At 34.1% G+C, this 26,322-nt stretch overlaps 2 protein-coding genes across 5 annotated transcripts in view; both read left to right on the plus strand.

The window, feature by feature from the left end:
* Rnpc3 (RNA binding region (RNP1, RRM) containing 3) overlaps positions 1 to 23,257 on the plus strand; it is a 47,395-nt gene extending 24,138 nt beyond the window's left edge. The window contains exons 13-17 of one of the 3 annotated variants that reach the window (XR_015451820.1): positions 4,853 to 4,985; positions 5,601 to 5,672; positions 6,772 to 8,153; positions 8,985 to 9,098; positions 22,139 to 23,257. Coding sequence is in view for 1 of the 3 variants with exons in the window: in XM_021247830.2 (XP_021103489.1) it covers positions 4,853 to 4,985; positions 5,601 to 5,660 (193 nt within the window). In the remaining 2 variants the exon portion in view is untranslated. Of the gene's footprint in view, positions 1 to 4,852; positions 4,986 to 5,600; positions 5,673 to 6,771; positions 8,160 to 8,984; positions 9,099 to 16,317; positions 16,703 to 22,138 lie in introns of those variants that run through there. The other 2 variants (XR_015451821.1, XM_021247830.2) reach the window with 2 other exon arrangements.
* Positions 7,968 to 26,322, plus strand: part of LOC101703023 (pancreatic alpha-amylase) — a 42,137-nt gene continuing 23,782 nt past the window's right edge. The window contains exons 1-2 of one of the 2 annotated variants that reach the window (XM_021247831.2): positions 8,083 to 8,153; positions 8,985 to 9,098. The gene's annotated coding sequence lies outside the window, so the exon portion shown is untranslated. Of the gene's footprint in view, positions 8,154 to 8,984; positions 9,099 to 26,322 lie in introns of both variants that reach the window. The other variant, XM_013067201.3, reaches the window with a different exon arrangement.

Raw genomic sequence — 26,322 nt, forward strand, 5'->3', positions numbered from 1 at the left:
TGTGAGTATGTGGTCTATGTTGGAGAATGACCCATGTGCAGCTGAGAAGAATGTGTATTCTAATTTTGTGGGGTGGAAGACTCTGTAAACATCTGTTAAGTTCATTTGTTCAAGAGTTCGATTGAGTTCTAGTATTTCATTACTTATTTTTAGTGTAGTTGATCCATCTATTTGTGACAGTGGGGTGTTGAGTCCCCCCACTACAATTGTATTAGTGCATATATGGCTTTTCATGTCTGTTAGTATTTGTTTTGTATAGTTGGGTGCACAAGTGTTTGGTGCATAGATATTTATGATTGTCATCTCTTCCTCTTGGATTGTTCCCTTTACAAGGATGTAGTGTCCTTCTTCATCTCTCTTAATTAGTGTTGGTTTGATATCTACTTGATCTGCCAAGAGGATAGCTACTCCTGCTTTTTTTCAGGTTCCTGTCTCATGCGGTATTGTTTTCCACCCTTTCACTTTCAGTGTATGAGTTTCCTTTTGAATGAAGTGTGTTTCTTGTATGCAGCATATTGTTGGATTTTGCTTCTTGACCCATTCTGCCAGTCTATTTCTTTTGATTGGTGAATTGAGACCATTAACGTTGATGGTTATAAATGAAACGCATTGACTTGTCATTGCCATGACTTTTTCTTTTTGTTGGGTTCTCCCCCTTTACATTTAATTTCTTGTCATGCCAGATAGGTTCATTCTGCTTTGCTTCCTGGGGTTGTGATCCTCAATATCTGTTCCTAGGCTATTGTGTAAAATTCTTTGGAGTACTGGTTTGGTATTCACGAAGTTCCTAAGGTGCTGTTTGTCATGAAAGTATCTTATTTCTCCATCCATTTTGAAAGATAGTTTTGCAGGGTACATCAGTCTGGGTTGGAGGCTGTTTTCTTTTAGGGCTTGGAATATGTCACTCCAAGCTCTTCTTGCCTTGATGGTTTGTGTTGAGAAGTCTGCTGTGATTCTGATGGGCTTTCCTTTGTATGTGATTTGTTTCTTTTCTCTGACTGCTTGGAGAACTTTGTTCTTCTGTTGTGTTTCTGGAATCTTAACAATTATATGCCTATGTGTAGATTTTTTTTTTTGATTGAGGCTATTTGGAGTTCTATATGCCTCACTTATCTGAATGTCAATGTCTTTTCCCCTGCTTGGGAAGTTTTCTGCCATTATTTCTGTGAAGAGTTTTTTTATGTCATCTGCACTTTCTCCTGTTTCTTCATGGAGCCCAATCAGTCTTATGTTATTCTTTTTTGCGTCATCTAGCAGCTGCTGGATTGATTTTTCATGTTCCCTTATAATTTTGAAGCAATTTTTCTTTTCCTGGTCACTAATTGCAATCTTATCTTCTATATCTGAAATTCTGTCCTCACACTGGCTCATTCTGCTGTGTCGACTTTCAGTGGAGTTTTTCATGTCCTGGAAATCTATTTGCATCTGTTTTATGGATTCCATTTGTTTCTTATGTTGGGATTCCATCATGTTCCTCAGCTCCTCTCTAGATTTATTAATCATGTCTTACACTAAGGGCACAATTTCTCCTGTTATCTGAGAAATTATTTCTGATTTCATTTTTTCCAGATCCCCTTTTGTTGCCAGTTCAGTGGGTCCAGGTGGTTGAGTATCAGAGTGTTCCATCTCATTTCCCTTTGGGCTTGCTGTAGGTGATCTGGAAGTCTGGTTTTGAGACTTATTTATGTGTTTTCTCATTTTGACTGGGGTGGGGGGCTGTTAGTGCCAGAATGGATTACCTCCTCTGAGCTGGGTGACGTGGGACAGGGGCTGGGAGCAGTGGTAGGTATGGTGACCCAAAAGCCCTTTCCTGTGGGCTGGGAGCAGCCGGAGGGTGCAGTGGGGTGATTTGGTGTCTTCTGCGTGACTCAGGACCTCGGTAGGGCATGCACAGACCTGCTTGTCTGCAGGGGGCTGATTTGGCGTGTGTTCCGCGTGACTGGGGACCTCGGCAGGGTGTGGGCAGACCTGCCTGTCCTCAGCGGGCTGATTCGGGTCTTCCGCGTGACCCATTCTTTTTGATATGAACATTACATGAAGAAGTTGGTCTATACTTTTGCATGAGCAATCTATTAGACATCTAGGATAGGAATATTTCAACTTCTATAAAGTGACAAATAAAATTTTAGTATTTTTCATCGCAAGCCATTTTATGTCTGTTACAGCTGTTTAGTTTTTTGAAGTCATAACATGAAAACAGCCATAAACTCTACATAAATGAATATTCATCTCTGTGTTTCATTGCACTTTTTTTTTTTTTGGTACTAGGGATCAAACTTGGGTCCTTGCACTTGCGCAGCAGGCAGCAAAACCACTGAGCTAAATCCCCAGCCCACATCTTTTCTTAAAGCAGTAGACCTTGACAAATATTCTGGACCTAGTCCTCACCATAAAGCAGTGATGAAGAACCTTTTAGGATCTTTAAATGATAATAAACAGCCCACTTGGGCATATGTGCCATAGATTGGCCACCATTGTCCTAAAGCAATGGTACTCAATCTTTAACAGTACCTAAGTATTACTTGGTGTCTTACATACTAAGGAAGAGAGGTTTATTTAGCTCACAGTTTGCAGAGGTTTCAGTTCATCGCTGGCTGGTTCCAAGGCAGGGTAACACGATAGAGGGGCATCACAGAGAAGAAATAGTTCACGGTGGGCAGAAGGCAGCAAAACAGTGAAGTAGGAAAAAAAGCAGCATAAGCCCTCTTTGTCTCTTATATTCCATTCAGGCTATCCACGGGTGAGTAGTACTCACACCAACTTCACACACTTAATCCTAGTATCACACAATTTAACCCCAGCTTCACACACCCTAGAATGAGCCCCCTCTCTAATGCCCCACTTATAACCACATGAGGCCTTGAGGGAACATCTAGATGCAAGTCATAACACCTGAAGTGTTTGATAAAACAGCTTCCTAGGCACTTCTCTAAAGAGGTTGGTTTTCTTGGTTAGGCGAGAACTCACAAGTTTGTATTTCTGGAAAACTCTTGAGTGATTCTGATGCTGCTGGTCCAAAGATTGCACTTTGAAAAGCATTGTTTTAATGATGCATCAAAGAATACACATATATACTTACTAGGCAATTTTTTATTTATATTCTGTGAGAAATTCTCATCTCTTAACTGGCTCCCAATTCTATGAAAGCCGAAGACAGGGATATGTTTTATAAATGGTATAAAAATGAATATTTGGAGTTAGAACTTCATTGTTTGAAATCTCATATTAGTTAATTCCACTTAACTGGCCATATAAATTAAAAATAGGATGAAGTAGAGAAGATAAGGCGAGACTTTTGGTGGAAGTAAAATAGAGAAATAACTTTAATTAAAACTACCACCTTTAAAATATTACCTGGTCTGTGTATCTTTTTAGATAGATGTGTACAGGTAGCACCATATTTTAAAATTCCCCATTCTTATTCATTAGCAGCAATTATCTCTTCTTATCAAGATAAGAGAAATGTATTTTTCTGGTCATGCCAAATACTTGTTCTTTGTTGCTGGTCATGATTATAAGAAAAAAATTGCATTTGAATAAATGCATATAGGTATATTTGTAAACATTCTTTCTATTTCCAATATTGTCTTTAATTAGAATTTGAAGTGAAAAAAATAATTCTGTTTGGCTTGGTGGTGAATGTCTGTAATGCCAGCACTCTAGGAGGCTGAAGCAAGAGGATACAGGCTGCACAACTTAATGACTTAGTAAGACACTGTCTCAAAAATAAAAAGTTAAAAACAGGCTAGTAATATAGCTCAGCATAAAGGCCCTGGCTTCAATTCCAGTCCCAGAAAAAAAAAATCTGTATTGAGAAATATCGATGTAGAATATATTGATGGGTATCCAAATGGTAAATTGTTTCCCACAAGACCATCATATGATTTTTAATTTTTTTTTTTTTTTTTTTTTTTTTGGTACCGGGGATCAAACTCAGGTCTTTGCGCTTACGAGGCAGGTGGCGAAACCACTGAGCTAAATCCCTGGCCCTGTTTTTTAACATTTTTAACACTTTGTTTCATTTTTTAAATTGGTATTTTTGTGTGTTTTATTTATTGATTGATTTTTTTTTTTTTCTTCAGTACTGGGGATTAAACTCAGGACCTCAGATTTGCCAGACAGGCACTGTGCTGCTGAACTAAATCCTCAGCGCTGTGTTTTATATTCCTTTGCTATCCTAATGATAGGCCATACTTGAGTTGTAAATTACAGTTTCATTTTGCTAAGTAGATTTCAAATATAATTTTCTCTCAGAAATGTTGAAAATGAGTATACTATGGAATAACAGAACACTGTCCTAGGAAGAAAGTCTGTGGCTTTAGCCATCTACTTCAAAGAGTCAGTGTCTAGGTAGCACGTAAGGTCCCTTCCAACCCTGAAATTCTGTAATTGGTTATAATAGGTTCTTGTTAACTATCTATTTTTGAGCTTGTTTTTTATGGCTGTAAAGCAGACAGTGTTGAATTGACTATAAGAAAATGTAAAAATAGATATGAAATAAAACTTAAGTTTTCTTTGCTAGATAGTAGGTCAGTGGTAGAGGTATTGCCTACCATGTGCAGGGCCCTGGGTTCAGTTTCCAAAACAACTGAAAAATATGTTTGCTTTTAACCTTATCCTAGTAATGTAATTTTTAAAATTACAATCGTTTATAAAAGTTTAAAAAGTAAAAAATGAACACATCATGAAACTCATACTGCTTACTTGTAGAAAAACAGAATTTTAGAAAACCTAATAGTCATTGTAGTTTTTACTTTGAGATAGCAAATTTAAATTGTTCACATTTGCATTCACTGTGATGAAGTTGTTTGATGATATTTGAATTAAAACTACTCTTTTTTGCCCTGTGTAGGTTTGATATACGCTTGATGAAAGAAGGTCGAATGAAAGGACAAGCTTTCATAGGACTTCCAAATGAAAAAGCAGCAGCAAAAGCCTTGAAGGAAGCTAATGGATATATTCTATTCGGAAAACCCATGGTGGTTGTATCCTTTAAATCAGTCTGTCCCAAAACTATATAATTTTTAAAAGAAGGGTATAATGAACTAATTCTCATGCTTCCTCAGCAACTCAGCAATTCTAACTTGAGTTACTTAGTTACAGTGAAATATACCTTAGCTGAGTCAGATTACAATCTTATTTAGATTTTTATTGGAAAAGAAAGGCAATTCAAAAGTGAGGTTACAAAATTTCATGCATATCTAAATGTTTTCATTTATGCATCCCAAAAGTTCATCCTTATACTAGACTTAAGAGATTATAGTATCTAGAAATACATTTGGTATCACCAAAAAGTAATTGTAGTTTTATGATTTTATTATAATTCACATTTCTGGTTAAGAATTTTAAAACCAAAATATTAATTAACCATCTTGTGGTATAAACTAGGAATCAGCAAGATAGGTAAAGGTATAAATGTCCACTTGTAAAAATTAGTGGAGGTTAATTCTTATTTCTCTTCCACATGAGCAGGAGACAGGACGTAGTCAAAATAAATTTAAAAATTATATTCCTACTCTATATTAGAAAGTTTCTGATAATTTAGAAAAAAAAAAAAAACTTTCATGTTTATGAAGAAAACCTTAATTTTAAAATACTAGCAATTTGCTCGATCTGCTAGGCCAAAGCAAGATTCTAAAGAAGGAAAAAGAAAGTGTTAAAAACTAGTAACGGTAAGTATGGATAAAACCTACTAAAAAGACAGTATTTTATTTTTTAAAGTAAACTTACGCATGGGTGAAAGTTTAATGAATAATGATTCAGGTATCTAAAGAATTTTTAAGGAGATATCTATACATAAAATTGATTTCCATTAAACTTCAAAATTATAACGATAGAATAAAGTCTAATTGTATATAAAGATTATTATATAAGGAGAATGTGTGTTCTTTATTTACTTTTTCTGCCTAAAGAAGTTCTTTTAAAGTTCAGCACTTGGAAGAGCGTAATAAGACAGATTGCTAGGCTTTCTCCCCAACCAAGAGTTTTTGATTCAGTCATTGAAGTCAGGGACTAGCAGTCCCAGTTATCTTGCAGCTGAGGGATATCTCAGCATGCACTACTTGTCTAAATGAGCAAAGTATCTGGCATGCCAGAATAAGTTGGTCACCCTGGTAGTACCTGAGCCTTTGCACACCATGGATTTCTTAGGTAGTAATGGGGCAACTGGTGTAGAAGCCATACTTCAAAAACTGAGCAAAGCAGTTATAGCAAGATTTTCCAGTTCTTAATATTGTATAGTGCTGAATATGTAAAATTAATTTTTAACACCCTTCAGAAAGACATGTTATTGTGGAATTGACTCTTTTGTCTCTGAAGCAAGTAACTTTAATACTTAAGTAATTTAATGGTTAGAAATGATAAGAATTCAGCATTTTAAATTCTAAAGTTGTGTTACTTTAAGAAATAGGTGAAAAGGGCTGGGGATTTAGCTCAGTGGTTTCGCCGCCGGCTGAGCAAGCGCAAGGACCCGAGTTCGATCCCCTGTACCAAAAAAAAAAAAGAAAGAAAGAAACAAGAAATAGGTGAAAATATATTCTTTTAAAACTTTTTCTCCCTTTGTAAACTAGAACATGAAATGAATTTAGTAAAGATGCCTTGAATATTTAAATTTTGTTTTAAAGTATCTGTAGTAGTATAGTCAGAAGTGCATAAATACCTTAGAGGAAAACTGAGTAATTTCAATATGTGGTTAAGAAAGTTATTTCTTTGTGAATCTCATACTGAAAAATAAGAAAAAAATTTAAACTGCATTCTGCTGTTCTTCTTTAGAAGCATTCCTGCGTGCATACTGCTGTAATACTGTCATGCAAAATGTATCCTTTCTTGTTGTATCCTTTTTGGGGCAGTGTTTTTTCTTTTTTCTTTTTTTTTTTTACTAGAAATGTTTTGTCCCTATTCTATTCATTGGTTCAGACTAAATTTTTTTTATACTTTATGCAAATGAAATATTTCTCAAATTGTATACCTTGAAAGAAATTTATGAGTTTTTTTTAGATTTGTTGTTGAATTTTCTTTGCTGTTATTTAGGTTATATAACTTTTCCAGGGAAAGTTAGTGAATCAGGTCAACTTACAAGAGAATGTATGCATTTACTTTAACCCAGAATGTGGTCTTGTGTTTCTATTTGTGTATTTGCTAAACCTAATTCAGTAACATATGGTTTCTATCTTAAGATATATGTGATTTACACATTCTACATAAAATTTGAGTAGGGAAACAAATTGTTTTCTTTTTAAAAACACGTATATTGAAAATTAAATTTTTATATAAATCCCAAATTGAGTAGCAGACCTCACATTTGAAGTCTTACTGAAATTTCCATTAATGTAGATAGCAAACAGAAGTCTTTTTACAAAAACCAAAAAAAAAAGACTAAGAAAAGAGTAACAAAGTGGAAGATACAATGTTGACTTAAGGTAGCTCAATGATGTGAAAAGAAATGATCCCAGAGAATATAAGAATAGTGATTCCCAGGCTTATCGACCACATCTATGATAAGAATACTTCTTAAACTTGGCTGCACATTGCAATGACCTGGGGACTTTGAAAAATCAAAAACAAAAATTTAAAATATATTAATATTAGATTCCCTCCTCAGAGAGTTGGTGCTATATTTTATTGGTTTGTAATGTTTCAAACTTTCCTAAGTGACTAATGTACAGTCAAAGTGGAGAACCACCAACGAAGTGTTTTTATTTATAAAGACTCTGAGATCTATCCTAAAAATGATAAATAGGAATCACTGGAAATAGGGTCCAGGAATCTAATTTGAAAAAGTTTCTTTAGTAATTTAAGGACTGGCCAGTTTGGATACTATTTTTTGAAGTAAAATGGTTGGAATAATCCTTATCAGCTGTGACTGCAAAAAACTTAGAGATACAGAAATAGCAAATTTTTTGATAAGCATGATTAAAATATTTTATTCTTTCATGTTACAAATTAGTTCCTGTGTAAAGTATTTATATAATTAAATTTGTACTGACACGATTCACTAATTTTCTAAATATTAGCTTAAGTTACTTTCAAACTGATTTTTGTAATAATGATTATTTTTAATGAGCTTTTGTGGTATTTTAGGTTCCTCTTGAATTCCATGTCTTTCAAGTTGTTTCCAACTTTGAGAAGAAATTGACCACCTGGAGTATGAAACTGTGCGTAACAGCTTTAAACATGTATTTAAAAATTAAATCAGTATCCATTTAAATAAGTTTATTGGAGATATATTACAACTCTTATAATGATGTGCCTCATATATAATAAATTATTTTTTTTCTGATAAAATAGTGCTTGTAATTTTTCATTATATTGATTTGTACATCTAGGAAAATGTAAAACATGAATTTCTTAATTTTATAATCTAAATTTTCTTTAATGATTATAAATACTATTTTCATTCTTATCAGGATACAGTGCACTTACATAAGTTTATTTTTAACATATTCTTAATTCTTGTAATTATTTTAGCAGTATTTATGTTTTTTGTTTGGCTTTGAGTTTTAGTGGAAGTTATGCTCTTTTTGTTTGTTTTTCTTGTTATTGGAGGATTTGTCTCATTTTAGGGGACATAAGTGTATATAAATAGGAAAACTTTGATATTTTATTTTATAATCTCCTGTGTCTAGGCAATAAATCTGTGTAAATCACAGCTTCCTTTTTACTTAAAATACACAAAGTGGGGAAAGGAAGAATATTAAAGGTAGGAATAGTGAAAATTTAAAAGACAATTATTAAGTCTTGCTTTCAAGTAAAATAAAGACATGGTCTTTGAGGGCAATATGATATCAAGAAGTTTCTTTTTTAACAGCAAGTTTTTTATTCTAATTAAGTTAATACAGGAAGGAAAAGGATGTGAATCATAGGTCTGGTATCTGAATAGAAAGGTTAAAGATAAATATCTAGAGAGCTCAACAGATTATGCACATCTAGAGGTCTTTACTGCAGTAGATAGTTAAAACAAAAATTTTATTTTCTCAATGAAATAGGAAGTCAGGTCATGAAAAAGGGAAGAAGTCATGAAGGATGGAGGAAAGAGAAAGGTGTAAAATTCAGATCAAGGCAAATGGGAGATTAACCATACCTTGGATGGATTGCTACTGGTAGGTAGTATCTAAAATACCTACTTGTGTTTGGAGTCCATGGTTGTTAAGTAAGGTCATCAGCATAATTTTCAATCTTTCTCCAGTTAAGTTCCATATCAGTGCAGTAACTGAGTTGAATTTAGTCAAAGTTGAGAATTTCTTTGATGAATACAACAAAGTTGGGGAAGGACAAAAGTTGATATATTCAAAGAATGTTTATAAAAGTGGTACACAGAAAATAATATGGCTAAGAAGTAAAGTGAGAAAATTAAAAGTATTAAGATAGGTTAGAAAATGGTATGATCAATTGTAGATTGCAGTATTGCAGTATAGCTGAAGATGTGTTGATGTTCTTTATCAGAAGTAGGAACTAGAAATTCATGAAATTGAAAAAGGTGACTGAAATTGAAAATATTAGAGAACAGTTATTAATGACTGTAAGTTCTATGTGAAGATAGGAGTAAGTAGAGACAGGATGATGGAAAGAGAGAAATTCAAAAAATTGAATATAAGCATTGAAAGTTATAGTGCCTAATTGCATTTTGAAATTAAGAATGACAGAAATAGTTACTTAGCCAAGATGTAAATTATTCTTACAGCATGTAGGGGTCAAGTACACAGAAAAGACTATATTTAAGAATAAACTATGAAATTCTGAGTCATCTTCTTGGCATAGTGGTAGGAAAAATAGTTTACTGGGAAACTGTGTGTATGTCTGGTTATTTGGATTATTTTTGAGACAGGATCACACTGGGCTCAGACTTTGCAGTCAACCCTCAGCCTCTCATAGTGCAGGAGTCACAGACATGCACCACTACACCTGGCTAAGAAACAGCACTACAGTGGTTTTAAGTATGGATTTTAAATTCAAATCTTGTATCTGTGGCCTGATTTATAGCTCAGGGAAAATTCTTTACCTTCTGTGTGTTATGTTCTGTGGGTATAACAATATCTGCTTTAGGTATTGATGAATGTAAAATATTGAACAGAAATCTGGTATATAGTTGAGTTCTCAAATATTAGCTCTTATGCTGGTGGTTCTATTTTCTGCTGTAACAAAATACCTGAGACTAGATAATTTGTAAAGAAAAGAAACCTTTAGGTTACAGTTCTAGAGGTCCAGAAGTACAACACTGGTCTCCAGTCACCCTGGTGAGGGTTCCACAGTGGATGCCATCACAATAACAGGCGTGTGTAAGGGGGAGAGATCACATGGTGAGACAGGAAGACAAAGTGGAGAGGGGCTGCTCTTGCTTTTTATACTGCCCTCTCCAGAACTAAATGGCTTCCCTAAGAAAGGACGGTTTGGTCTTGTCCAATGATAAGAGAAAGCATCCAAGGCCAGCACCCCTAGTGCCCAGTGACTGAATCATTCGGCATGGGGCTCCACCTCTTCCAGTTTCTCCCACTTTAGTACAGACTGAGGTACAAGTCATCCACATATAAGTCCCTGGAGAATAAAATTAAGCCATATCCAGACTGCAGCAACAACCTACCTTAGTCTTGAGTTATGTTAAGATTCTGAAGTCTTAAATAAAAGCCTATTCATCCTCCCACCTTAATTATCACTGAGAAGTCCAAGACCCCTATTACCTACTTGCCTTACATAGAGAATGGGGCTATTTGACAAATTTAGGAAACAGTGATGTTTTCTCTAAAGAACATGAAATGTGAGTGGGAGCTTTTTATACAAGGGAAAAGCATAGAGTGAAGACCAGGTGCTAGTTGGCTGAAAACAAATGGTTTACTGCCATATACAATATGTAAAACTTACTGCCATGTGGATATTTTCCATATGCCTTCTTCCAGGGCTAGACTAGTGGGCAACTAGGATACAAAATTTGAAGGATACACTCTAAGAATAATTCAGATATTTCTCAACTTTTTTTTCTTGTGACTTTGCCTCCTACGATTCATAACGAACGAGATCAGCATAATCTTGATTAGGTTAATCAAAAGGAAGTAGCATTCCAGTTGCTGTTTTAGATTATTTGGAAAGTATGTGTTATGCAGATTAGACAAAAAGTTAAAATCAAGAGATAAAGCTTTCAAAAGAAGGGAAGGAAGCAATACTATTAAGCACCTAAAACTCAAAAGGGATTGTGCTGAATTATAGTAACTATCTTTACTACACTATGAGAACAACTGCCTTTGTAAAGGAAAGTTCTTCAATGCATCCTATAAGAAAAACATCTTTATTACATTTAATTCCCATTTCTGGTGTATAAAAGAGATATCAGTGAAACTGTTGAGTAGAAATGAGAATAACCATGTGTATCAGTAATGTAAAGGGTAGTGTAGATGTTACTTACAAGGAATAGAGTATTCCTACCCTGGGTACTTAAGCTACTGTATATCTTCCCTTGACATTTCCAAGAAACAAACTGTAGATGTATAGCATTCATCTAAAAGCTAATAGGAACAATTATTGCAAAATAAGTCATGAAAGCGTAAGTTTTAATGCAACAGAGAAAAAGGAAGATCAAGTAAGATTATTTAGAGTATCAATGGTTAATATTCGAAGACCTAAGAAGCAGTTACATCTGTTTTAAAAGTATCAATTAGAAATAAGAAAAGGGATATTTTTACAAGAAGAAAAAAAATTTTAGTTATGAATGTTTTTATTGTACTTGTAGACCAGGTTCCTTGACAGTCTAAAAGTTCAAAAAGAAAATTTGAGTAATTGGATGAAACTTTTCAGTTTGAAAAAGATTGCCATGCAACATGCCATTGTACATTAACGATCAAGCAACATAACAAACATGCATGGAAGTTGTGCCAACTTCCATGAAAGATAAACATTGTTATCTTTCAATGGGAAGAAAAGGTGGAGGAAAATGATGCCAGGTTTGTGAGAAACTCTATTATGTATATATTTCTTCAAAAGAGATATTTGAACACTTTTAAACAAAATATTAACTTCTGTTAAATCAGGTCTTGGGACGTTATTTTTTTTTTTAACATCTTTCTATATGACTAGTATTTCACAATTTAAAATAAAATAATTGAATTCCTCTAATCCAGTGTTTCACTACCTTTTTTCATATCTGCCTTCCTTCCAATGAGTATTTTACTTTCATATCTATGTATGCACTATGTGAATGTGTCTATGTGGATATAAAGAGTAAGATTTTTCAGGCCGGGGATTTAGCTCAGTGGTTCTGCCACCTGCCTCGCAACCATAAGGTCTGGAGTTCAATCCCCAGTATCAAAAAAAACAGAGTAAGATTTTTCTCCCTGCCCCACCCATCCTAAAATCCAAACAACATCACATTAGAAAGACACATGATCCTGTGCAATACAACATTACAAATGTTAAGGCCTTGCCAGGTGTATTGGACACACCTGTAAACCCAGCACTGTGGAAAGCTGAGACAGGAGGATCTCAATTTGGAGCCCAGCCTAGGTGACATAGCAAGACCTTATCTTTAAAATATTTTTTTTTTAATGTAATGACAGAGCTGTAGTTCAGCGAGAGAGCACTAGATTCAATCCCCAGTACTCTTTCCCCTTTTCCCTCTTATTTTCCTGGAACAAAGGTGCTGAGAGGTGCTGTATCATTGAGCTACACCTCCAGAGCTTTGCAGTCCTACTTTGGCCTCCAAGTCGCTAAGATTATAGGTGTGTACCCCCATGACTAGTTGAAAAAAAATCTTTTGCTTTTCAAAAGATGTTATTAAGAAAATGAGAAGCTACAGACTGGGAAAAAATCTTTGCACAGAATTTATTTGATAAAGATTGTATCTGGAACACTTAACTCTCAAAACTCAGTAATAAACATTTCCACACAAGTAAAATGGAAAATAAACTTGAACAGACACCATTTCCAAAGATTTACGGATGACGAGTAAGTGTATGAAAAGATGCTCAACTTCATTAGCCGTCAGGGACATGCAAAATGTAGCCACAATAACAGCACCATAAAGAATAGTGCAACATAAATCTTTAACACTAGCAAGAATTATCAAGAAGACAGAACAAATAGCTCTCATACATTGCCTGTAGTAATAAAGTGATAAACCACATTGCAAAACTGGCTGTTTCTTACATAGTTAAAAACACCCAGGGGACTCAGTCATCTCATAAGTAACCAAGAGGAACAAAACCACAGAAAAACCTGTGAGTGTTTACAGTGGCTTTATTCAGCCTTCAAAATGGAACCACATGTATTCTTCAATGGCTGTATTTCATCTATAGAAAATATTAATCACTGCTACCTGAACTTAATACAGTTTATCTCAAATACATCATGTTAAAGATTCAAAAACTATAGACTATGATGCCATTTTCATGACATGTGAAGGCAAACTGTAAAACCAAGAAGGGTAGGTTGTCCCGATCCACATATGGATGAATAAGTTGGCTACAAAAGGACATGAGAATTTGGGGGCATGATCGCAATAATTTGTGTTCTCTTTATGGCTTTACGTTATGCATTTGTCAAAATGTAGATCTGTACATATACCAAAAAATTTTTACTGTTTAAAATAGTTACATAATAAAAAGGGTTTTTTCCTCTATATCATTTATGATTTGTGTATCTGCTTGGTATTATAATCTGGATAAATCTAATCCCTGATCCACCTGAGGTAACATTGGTATAAGATATCATACTATTTAGGATTAAACATTCTATTTTCTCCTTTAATTTTATGAAGGAATTTTTTAGACAAGTGAAGTTCAGAGATTTTTCCATACAATTATGGTTTGTTTCATATGTAAACATATTTTCAGCTTTTCTGAAGGAGCTAGTTAACTGATTGTTAATTTCTACCTACCATTGTTTAAAGACATTAAACTATCATTACTATATCTCTGACTACAGTGGAACTATCTGGACCCAGTACTATAATTTTTTTAAAGTCTTAGTTTTAGTTCTTGACTTTAACAAGTCAGTACACCTCTCTGATCCTTGGTTTCCACATTTATAATTCGGATATATTAACATCAGTCTGGCAGTACTGTTTGAGACATATACCCACAAATACATAGAACATCTGTTATTACTACCGATGTATAATAGATGACCTTCCTATTATACTGTGACATAATTTAAAAGAACTTTTATATAATATAAAACCTTCATGCCATTCCTAAGAGACAGGCAACCATGCCCTTTAGATTCTTTGAAAATAAACTTTTTCTGTTGTTTTTATTAATATATATTTGTGATACTTATTCAATAAATTCGTCATGGGTAGTTCATTCATATACATACCACATCTTGATCCTTTTTACTACTTCTTCCACTCCCCTCCTATATCCCCACATCCCAAGATCCCCTACTAAAATGCTAAGGAAAAACATTTAATAAAAATCAAATACCTATCTTATTGTTCCAGTGTTCTCAATATGGATAAAGCTCTTGGAGAGGACTTTGTGCTAAGCTGTCACTTTTGACTGCCTCATTTTAATACTAACCTGCAGCAGGACTGACAGATCTTGCCCTGGGTAGAGGTATTTTACTGTTAAGAGTGACCAAGTGGATAAGTGATGACAGAGGCAATCTTTAAGTTTTAATCACTTCCCTGAATTATAATCAGTACACAAATGTATATACCAATCCTCTATTTTAAAAATACAATCAGTGTAAATGGAGCAGGATAAATTGAAGCAGTAACATTAAGTTTCTTCAAGTTTGTGTGAATTTTGAGTATGCATTAATTAAAAACTGAGAAGTACTTTTGTAATCAGAAGTTAAGCATTTGGTTATTTTTTAAAAACCTTAACATAAATTTTGATTTATTAATATTGATTTATAATAAGTAGCATGAATAAATACAGAGACTAAAGCTTTCAGAAATGTGCTCAAAGCATCTTGGTAACATACATGGTAGCAAAATTCATATTTAGACAACTTGTGTTAAGATATTTTTTAATGAATGTATAGAGACACTTCTGACAATGTAATGTGATCAGCAGATTCCCTCCAAAATATTAATTAGTACTAGTGTAATCAGAGGTTAGACATTTTTATCTTAACTTTTTAAAATTTTATTTTTATATTTATTAAACCTATGGCATAGATTGAATTTTTTTCCTTTTTTTTTTTCTTTTGGTTTTTTAAGTCAGGGTCCTGCTATGGTACTCCAGGCTGGCCTTGAACTCACTGTGTAGCCCATGCTGGCCTCCAACTCATGCCAATCCTCCTGCTTCAGCCTCCTGAGTGCTGGGATAACAGCATGCACCACCATGCCTTGCTAGATTGAATTTTAATTACCATTTTAGAACTCTGAAAATTGAACAAAGGCAACAACAAATTGAGAATTATGTATTAATACAAATTTGCTATGACTACATTTAGAATCTGGAACAATTTGGGCTCTTTGTAAAGCTGTTACCAATCCCATGCTCTTGAGTTTGCTGGCATGGAACTGGCATTGTTAACTTGGAATCTTTCTGCCACACAGTGAAATTTATTTGTTGAAAATGGAAATTTATAGCAATCATGCTGATAAATGTAGCAGATATTTTAGGAATCATTTGGGAAACATAACTTTGCAATGCTGTACTGTGATTCCAGTTGGTGTGAGTGACCAAACAATCACAAATTAGGAAAATCCTGAAATAAAAGAACCAAAGTCTGAAATAAGGCCCATACATACTTCTACCTATCTAGGAATAGTCACATTCTAGTAACTCTGAAAAGGGTTTACTGGAGAGTAAATGCTAAGGTAAATTTGAGAACTCCTGAAACTTGGTTATGCATGTGTGTTTGTGTGTGTGTGTGTGTGTGTGTATACATGTAGTATGCATGATATATATACATACTAAGAAATAGTTGTTAATTGACTCTAGGTCCAAGTAACTGTAATAATTATGTCCTAAGAATTAAAAGGAATGTTTAAAGCATCAAAATATGGTAACAGTGTTTCAACACAGCTCCTCTGTTAAACAAATTGAAGCAACAGAAAAGTACCATCAGCAAGATGGCAAAATAGCAAGTCTTAGACCCTTCTTTCCCATGAATAAGATTTACCAACAAAACGCTTCTGTGAGATATCTACACACCAGTCCAATGGTCCCTGATCACCAAGTAAGCACAAAGCTGACTGCCTAGGAACTTAGTAGGAAATTTGGATTATTTTTTTTCTTGGAACTACACCACCCATATGACATGCCATGTTCAGAAAGAAGCCCCATTTCCCATCTTTATATAGAGCAAAATAGAACATACATCCAACTGACTTTTAGGGAGGCTACCTATAAGAACTCATTTTTGTCTTGTTCCTGGTAGGAGGTCTTGAAGACTGAGGAAGTCAACCATGCATGAGAAGCTGCAGTTCCTCAGATGCACAATAGGTGGAAGTCCTGGTTTAAAATTTAAGGCAACACCAGAAAGACTGCTCTATTGTAGAAGGCACAAAGGGAAGTCTCAGGAAAAATCAGCAAACTTCTTCAAATAGGTTACATGCAAAAGCCCACAAAAGACATACTGGAAGTGTTGAGAGGTCTCCAGAAACTAGACAGATGGCATAGAGAAATCCTTTAGTAAATTAAAAAATCTAGGAGAGTTGGTCTTTTAAGGGCAAAAATGCCAACAAAAAGAAGAACCACAAAGAAACAGGTGACCAGGACATTTTAAGAAAATAGGGCCTAAGAAAACAGAAAAAGACCAAGAATTCAAAATTAACTGTCACAGGATCACAAAGAATTAAGTTAACCACTCAGTAAAATCATCAAAATGATGGATGACCAAATAGGAAAACCAACAACAGATACTTTGAGGAAGTATCAGACAAATTATGTAACTGAAGAGTGCAATAAAGGCACTGAAAAATTATCTAGAGGATCTCAACACCAGACCTGACCAAGCAAAAGATAGATTCAGCTAACTTGACTACAATTCTTTCAGATTTACTGAAGCAGAAAGTGTCAAGAGCAGTTCTGTATGATTTTTAGGGAAAAATCATTTCATAATTAAATTATAATTAAAGCCCAATGTCTTCTTCCCCTCGAACCATCTATAGCATGTGGAAACAGTTTTGCCTCCTGTCTTAAATTGAGGCCTCATGATACTGTGATGCTCAAGAGCAAGAGTACATCATTTGAAGACATCCAAGTAGTAATTTAAAAAAGAAAGGTTTCACCTGGGGAAGGACAGATTCCTTATTAGCTTGCTATCTCATCCTACCTATTAGAATGCTTTATCTCACCATCCTCATCAACATAAGACTGTAATCAACATCCTCATCAAACTATCTTACATGAGTGTTACCACTATGTATGTCTAAAATATACCAGTAAATGTTTTGCTATTTAAAAACTAATAAATTACTCCCATTAAAAAAAAACCCTTCAACATAAGATTGCCATTGCTGCCACCCTCTGAGTCACCTGATACCTCTCCAATTATTGTGTGCACCCAGTGAATAGTGGCTAGCTCAGAATGTTTTTGTTTTGCCCACTCACAGGCACTGACCTCCCAGACACCTGTGTATTATAAAATTATACACACCTCTATTGGCTTTCCTTACCCCTTGTCACCCCCCTTTATCAATCCTCAAATCTGCCTCAGAGAGAGAGAGAGAGGAGGAAAGAGAAAGGTCTAAGGCATTATGATACATCTTAAAATGGAATAACATGAACATTATGGGACTTCAGGGGTGGGGGGAGTGACAAAACACCTGTTTGAAAAAGTAATGAATGAAAATTTCCCAAATCTTAAGGAAAGGAATGGGCACTGAAATCCAAGAAACTAAAAGACTCCAACAAGTATAAACCTACAGTGAGAAATGTTATAATAAAACTGCCAAGAATAGTAATCCTATCAGCATTGTAAGAAACTTAAGTAAAGGGGAGCTGTTAGATTAGCAATAGATTTTTCAGCAGAAACTTCCACATTTAGAGGTAATAAAATGATATATTTAAAGTACTGAGAAAAATACAAGAATAATATATTTAGCAAAACTCTTAAAGGTGAAGGAGAAATTAAGACTTTCATAGGTAAACAGAAGATAAGTTCATCACAGCTTGACACACTGTACAAAAAATTTTGAAAAGAGCCCTAGAAGCACAAATATGGTAAACCTATGTTAATAGATACACAATATGGAAAGTGGTAATTTGTCATAAAACAAAGGAGACATATAAAGGAATAAATATAAACGTTCTTATCAATTTGAAATGCATTTTTTACTTTAAGTTGTTAGGTTTCAGTGGTAGCTACAAAGAAAATATGTACAGAATATACAAATGATAAATGACAAGATCAAAATACATTACTACAAAAAAATTGAGACAGAAAAGGAGACATTAAGAAAAAGGGGCAGAAATTCTACAAAACAAAATAATTGACAAAATGGTAATAGAAATATGAGAAAAGGAAAAAAATGGAAACAAAGTCTTTGCAAATAGGGAAGGGTGGAGGGGGTGAAGGGAGGGCAAGGGAAGGGGATAAAAAATAAGAACCAAGATACTCGTGTAATGGTGCAAGATCCCAATGATGAATGTAACAGTATTTTACACCTAAAGTGTACCAATAAACTTAATAGAAAAAAATAAATAAAATGGTAATAGTAAATCCTATCATTCATTAAATGTAATGGGTGAAATATACCTATTAAGTGATATAAAATAAATGTATAAAAATATGAGATGTTGCTTATAAGCATCTGACTGTAGGTCTAAGGAAAGACATAGGCTCAAAGATTTTATATTGGAACCTAAAGATAGCGAGAATGGTTATACTTATATTGGACAAAAAGTATTTTAAAACAAAAATTGTCACGAGTCGAAAAAAGACATTATGTAACAATAAAAGAATCTATTTACCAGAAAGATAATTATATATGCACTTAACATCAGAGCACCTAAACATATTAAGCAGACATCTGTCATAGACATATTAAGCAGACATCTGTCCCATCTGATGGGACAGATGGAGTGATACAATAGACTTTAATACTACACTCTCAGCAGTGGATAAAATAATTGGACAGAATATCAGTAAGAACACAGAGAACTTGAACAACAGTCTAGATAAATCAGGCCTAACAGGAATATATAGAAAACTCCACCCAATAACAACATACATTTTTCTCATGCAACAATGGAATATTTCCTGAGACAAGCCACGTTAAGTCATGAAATAAGTCTTAACAAATTTAAGAAGATTGAATGTATACAAAGTATCTTTTTTTTTTTTTTGAGACAGGGTCTCATTATGTAGTTTAGGCTGGCCTTGAACTCACTATGTAGCTCAGGCTGGCCGTGATCCTGCCTCAGCCTCCCAAGTATTGGTATTACAGATATGCACCACCATGCCCGACTAAAGTATTTTTTCTGACCATAATAAAATCTAAACAAAAATCAATATTGAAAGGAAAATCCACAGATATCAGTGAGTCAAACAAAAAATAGCCAGGGAAGTTAGAAAATATCTGGAGATACAGAAAAGCAAAAATACAATATACCAGAAACCATAAGATGCAACAAAAGCAGTTATAAGAGGAAAGTTGATAGTGGTAAACACCTGCCAAGCATAGTGAAACATACCTGTAATCCTAGCTGCTTGAGCGGATTGCAAGTTTGATGCCAGCCTGGGCAACATGTATTTACACACACATGCTGGTAACATCTACCTCAAAAAGTATGAAAGATACCAAATCAACAAGAAGAGAAATACAATAGAAAAAGTCAATGATGTCAAGGGCTGTTTTTTGTAAGGATCAACAAAGAGCCCAAATGTACAAATGTCTAAATTTACAAATGAAAGAAGACATTCCAACTGATGTCACAGAAATAAAAAAATTTTAAGGCTACTATGATGATTGGATCATAAATTGGATGACCTAGAAGAAATGGATCCTAGAAAAGTATAACCTATCAACATTGAATCATGAAAAAATACAAACTCTTGATGGATCCATAACTATTGAGAATAGTGAAACTGCAACAAACATCTCCCAATAACAAGAAAGATCAAGACCAAGCATATTCACTGGAGGATTCTACTGAACACTTAAAAGGAGAATTAACACCAATTTTTCTCAAATGCTTCCAAAGAACTGAACAAGAGGAGACACTCCCAAACTTATTCTATGAGGGCAGCATTACCCTGATATCAAAACCAGACAATTATACAAGAAAAGTGCAAACCGATATGGCTGATGAATTTTTTTTATCAGCTGATTAACAACTTTAATTCTATCTTCAACCTTAATCTTCCTTGCCATGTATAGCAACAGATTCACAGATTCCAATGATCAAGAGGTGCTACCTTTGTATTAAGCTTGCGTATAGGTATCCATTTAACACAGTCATCTGCCCAAATATGTCCATTTCTTTTCAAATGCAGCTAATAAATGATCTAGTAAACTTCCTATTTTGAGGGGCATACAAAGGCAAATTTTTAGCAGTAAATTAGGCTACAAAATTGAAATCAGCATTATAAATGCATGCTGCATTATCTCTGATGAATTTTGATACCATATCTTAAAATGCTACCAACCAAATTAACAAACACATTAAAAAGATAGCACATTATGGCAGATGGGATTTATATTCAAATTCAGAATTGTTCAATGTACACAAATTAATGTGATATCACAGTAACAATATAGGATGAAAGTAATATCTTAATGCAGAAAAAGCACTTGGAAAAAATTCAAACTTTTGTAAGAAATACCCTCAACAAACTAGGAATTGAAGGAAAATTCCTCAATATAATAGATGTCATATATAAAAAATTCCTTGTTAATATTATTCAATGGTAAAGATTAGAAAATTTTCTTCTAAGATCAAAAAACAAAGATGCCCACTCTAACCATTTCTATTTTCAATTATACTGGAAGTTCAAGGCAGAATAATCAGAAAACAAAAAATCCATTCAAATTGAAAAAGGAAGAATTAAAATGATTTCTGTTCATAGATGACATGATCATATATATAGAAAAACCACTGGGGATTTAGCTCAGTGGTTTCGCCGCCTGCTGTGCAAGCGCAAGGACCCGAGTTCGATCCCTGGTACCAAAAAAAAAACAAAAAAAAGCCTACAGATTCAGAAACTTATTATTAGAGTTAATAAATGAATTCAGCAAAGTTGCAACATACAGTATCACCACCCCAAATTCAGTTGCACTCCTATACTTCTATAAATGACCATACTGTGAAAATAATTAAGAGAACAATTCCATTTACTGTAAGATTGAAAAGAAAAAATAACTTAAAAATCAAAACAGTAAAAAAACTGATCACATTCATTTCATACAGTGAAAGCTATAAGTCACTGCTAAAGGAAATCAAAGACATAGAAATAAATTGAAATATATTCATGAGCTGGAAGACATGATATTGTTAACATGTCTTTCCTACACGTTCAGTACAGTCCTTAGGAAAATTCCAACAGCTTTTGTCCAGAAATACAAAACAAAATCCTAAAATGCATGTGAAATTTTAAGGAAACATGGATAGCGCAAACAGTCTTTTAAAAGAAAAAAAATTGGAGGCCTCACACTGTGATTTTGAAATATGCTGCAGAACAACAGTAAGACAATGAGTTGCTGATTATAAAGGTAAATATGTAAACCAATGGAACAGAATAGAGTCCAGAAAAGATCCAAAGGGGAAGAGGAGGTGGGGGGAGAGGGATATGAGAAAAGGAAAAAACGGAAGCAAGGTTTTTATAAATAGGGAGGGGTGGAAGGGTGGAAGGAAGGGCAAGGGAATGGGGTAAACACAAGAACCAAGATATATCATGTACAGGTACAAATTCCCAATGACAAATGTGATCATAATGTATACCTACAATGTACTGATAAACTTAATGAATAAAAAAAACCTTCCAAGATCATCAAAAATAAGAGAAGTCTAATAAACTATCAGTGACTAGAGGAAACTAAGGAGACAAATGACTAAATGTAATGCAGTATCCTGGGTGGAAACTGCAAAGAGAAAAAAGCAAAAACTAAGAAAATCTTAATAAAGTTTAGACTTTAGTTAATAAAAATAAATGCATCCTTATATAGCCAATTTGGGGGAGGGGAGTAGGGGTTTAACTCAGGCCTTCACACTGAGCTGTATCCTCAGACCCTTTTTTTTTCTAAATTTTGAGACAGGATCTCACTAATTTGAAAAGTTGCCAAGGATGAGATCAAACTTGAGATTTTCCTGTTTCAGCCTCCCAAAGTGCTAGGATTACAGGTATGTGCAACCACACCTACCTGCCATTTTTTTTTTTCCAGAGTGCCAGGCTAAATAATGGAGTAAGGACATTTTTCAACAAATGATATTGGGGAAAATGGGTATCCAAATGTGAAAGATTAAAGTTGAATCTTCACCTTCCATGACACACAAAAATTAAACCAAAATGGATTAAACACCTAAATGTAACTAGAACTATTAAAATCCTAGAAGAAAACAGAGAGGAAAAACCTTCAGCACTTTGGATTTGACAATGATTCCTTGGTTTTAACACCTAAAGCACAGTTTTTAAAATGTGATAACATCTAACTTAAAAACTTTAATGTGTCATGATTAGAATGAATAATCAATAATGTAAAATAGGAAGAAAAGGTCCAAAGGGGTAGGGGTAGTGGGAGGGGCAGGGGAAAGGAAAGAAGGGAAAGGAAAAATGATGAGAAATGGAAAAAATGGAAATAAAGTCTTTGTAAATAGGGAAAGGTAGAGGGTGTGAAGGGAGGGCTAGGAATGGGGAAAAAATAAGAACCAAGATGCATTATGTAAAGGTACAATTCCCAATGAGAAATGTAATTGTGTTGTATACCTACAATGTACCAATAAAAGAATTTAGTATAAAAAAAATAAATTAATTAAAAAAAAATAAAGATATGAATCGTGAAAAAAAAAAAAAACATAGTGAGCCCTTGTGTCAAAAACAAAACAACAAATAAAGAGGACATTTAGGGCGTTGGGTGATCCAAAATTCAAACAGATTCTTTAGTGTTTTTCCCTTATTCAGAGTAACCAGCATAGCCTTAGAACCACCTACAGACCTACACATCCTCCTACAGCTCTCTGGCAATGGGGCTTCCACTAGAACCCACTAACTCCAGGCATTGAGTGAACCATGCTGCACCCAAGGAAGAGCAACTGCAAAAGCCTGGCACCCGAAGGCCACACAGCATTTGGAATGGGGATGATGTACTTTGTCTAAAATGACAAATCCAAGAGATATTTGACACCAGAATCTGATAATAAAATGGGCCTAAAAGACATGTAAGATTCTTATATAATCCTCACTAAGCAGATTTTTGCTATGTTCATTTAGATGATCAATGCACTAAAATGCAAGGACATGAGTAGAGAAATTGGGTTGCTCAGGGGACAGGGAAGGCATAGATTCCACAGAACCACAAGAAGAAGCTCGAAAAGACTTATTGGAGCTGTATTTCTTGACTCAGGTAATAGCTATGTGCATATTCACCTAAATTCTTCAGATGGACTGTTTCTTGTTGACCTTCTGTAAACATGTTTTGTTGTACACTGAAACTGTTTTTCTGGTAATGAAACCATGCCAAAGTAACTTTATTTTTCTTCTATTCAGAGTAAAGAAAATAATATAGGGCCTGAATGTTGCAGGGGGGAATCTAAGAGCTTTAAGTAAGTAAGAAGCGTTGAAAAAAGAAAATTAATTGCTTCATAAGCAAAAGTGGATATACAACTAGGAGTTAATATTTTGTGGAAGGATCTCCTATACAGCATATCTGTCAGGATTCATGGTTTCTGAATAAATTTTCAAATTAAAATCCATCACTTTAAAGTTCCAAAACCACCCCAACTTATTTTGCAAAAATATATTGCCATTTAACGTTATTTAAACTAATAATACATTAAAAGAAAAATTGTACGTTGAAAAACTTTGATGTGTCAAAAAATATAATAGACTGTAAAGGCAGTCTATGAAGTGGAAGAAATAATTGCAAATCATATATCTGATAGTGGGTTTATGTTCCAAATGTATAAGGAATTTTCATGACTCCATAACAATAACAAAAGAAAAGCCTAATAACCAGATTTTTAGAATGGCTAAACAACAGAAATCTAATCTGTCACAGTTCAAGTTGCCGAAAGTTGAAAATAAGTATCACCAAACCAAAATCAAGATATCGGCAAAGCCAGATTCCTGCCAATGGAAGGAAAAATTTCGATCCTTATGTTTTCCTGTTTATTTCCTTCTGGCATTACCTAGCCTGTGGTGGCATCACTCTATTGTGTGCCTGTGTGTTTACATTGCTTCTTCAGTTTCTATGTGTGTCAAATCTCTCTCTCATTCCTTCTTATAAGATATATGTCATGGATATAGGTCTGTCTTGAATAATCCAGGATAATCTCCCCATCTCAGGATCATTAATCACATCTGCAAACAGCCTTTTTAACAATATGGTTATATTGATAGGTTATAGAGAATAGGACCTGATATCCCTTTAAAAATTACTTATTTTAAAATTTTAGTAAACTTTTTATGACTAGTTTCAAGTTTACAGAAAATATGAATGAAAATTGCAGTTTTAATATATGCTCTACACCTATCAAAATGCAACCACACCCATTATCAGCACCTGCACCACAATGGTACATTTATTTCAATTGATGAATCTACATTGACACATCTTTATAAAGAAAAGATTACATAATGGTGAATGCTTTATTTTGACCATTCACCATATGAGTTTTGACAAATGCACAATGGTATATATCCACCATTATAATATCATACAGAGTAGCTTTATTACTTTAAAAAGATTCCATGCTCTACCTGTTCATCCTCTTGTTCTTAACCCAAGACAATCATTGACGCCTTTACTTAGTTCATATTTCAGCTTTTAAAGAATGTCACATATTTGGAATCATACAGTATGTATGGAATCATACAATATGTAGACTTTTTAAATTGTCTTTTAATACACATTTCCTTTGTAACTTAATAGCTCATTTCTTATTAGTGTTAACACTTCTATTATATGGATATACCACAGTTTGCACATTGGCCTATGAAAATACATGTTGTTGTTACCAAGTTTTGGCAATTATAAATAAAGCTTCTATAAACTTTGGTGTGTAGGTCTTTCTGTGGCCCTAAGGTTTTAACTCATTTTAATAAATACCAACAAATCATGGTTTTTATATGTTATATGTTATATTGCAAGAATATGTTAGTTTTGGCTGTACCATTTTGCATTGATAGAAGCAATGAAGAAGAGTTCTATTGCTCTGCATCCTCAACATTTGACATATTCTAATAAGCATGTAGTTGTATCATTATTATTTCAACTTGAAATTTCTGACAATATATAACACTTTTCATATGCTGAACTTGCCATAAAAATTTTTTTCCATGAGATGTCTATTCAAATCCATTGTCCATTATTTAACTGAGGTGTCCATTTTATTGAGTTGCAGGAATTCTTTGTATATTTTGCATAACATTCCTTTATCAAATATGTCTTTTCTGTATATTTTCTGCCTGTCTGTGGCTTGTGTTTTATTCTCAATAGTATTTTTCATAGGGCAAAATTTTTAATTTTTTGGAAGTCCAGTTGATCAGTTATTTATTTCATGAATTATGCCTTTGAGGTTTTAACATAAAAAGTGATCATCACACCCAATGTTACTTAGAATTTCTCCAGGGGCCTTCTAAGATTTTATAGTTTTGCCTTTGACATTTATGGCAGTGCCCCATTTCTAGTTATTTTATGTAAAATGTGTGAGGTTTGTGTCTCAATTTTTTTCTCACTAAGACTGTCCACTGTTCCAGCACCATATTTTGAAAAGTTATCTATTTTCCCTCTGCACTTTCTTTCTTTGTCAAAGATCAGTTGACTATACCTATGTATGTCTATTTTTTAATATTCTGTTGTCTCAATTGATCTGTTCTTTCTTTATTGTTTTCTTTGGCAAAGGGTATAATACTTTTCTTTGGACTTTGAAAATCTGCATTGCATAAGCTCCATTAATAAAGTAATGTCTTAGTTACTTTTCCCATTGCTGGGACAAAATAGCAGACATCTAAAGTTAGAGGAAGAAAGGTTTACTTTTGACTCACTGTTTTTAGAGATTTCAGTCCATAATTGGCTGGTTCCAAGGCAGGATGGCATGGCACAGGGACGTGGCAGAAAAGAAACAGTCCATAGCAAGGCAGTCAGGAAGCAGCAAAAAGCAGCAAAAAGCAGCAAAAGCCTTTTCCTTTTATCACATCCAACCTTTTGAGAGGTGCCATTCACACACCAGGGCTTCTGTCCAATAAATCCATTCAGCCACAACCAGAACTATGCTAATTCCA

Source organism: Heterocephalus glaber, unplaced genomic scaffold (assembly GCF_053883595.1).
Source record: "Heterocephalus glaber isolate CG9 unplaced genomic scaffold, H.glaber_assembly_v1.0 deba00001442, whole genome shotgun sequence".
Taxonomy (NCBI): Eukaryota; Metazoa; Chordata; class Mammalia; order Rodentia; family Bathyergidae; genus Heterocephalus; species Heterocephalus glaber.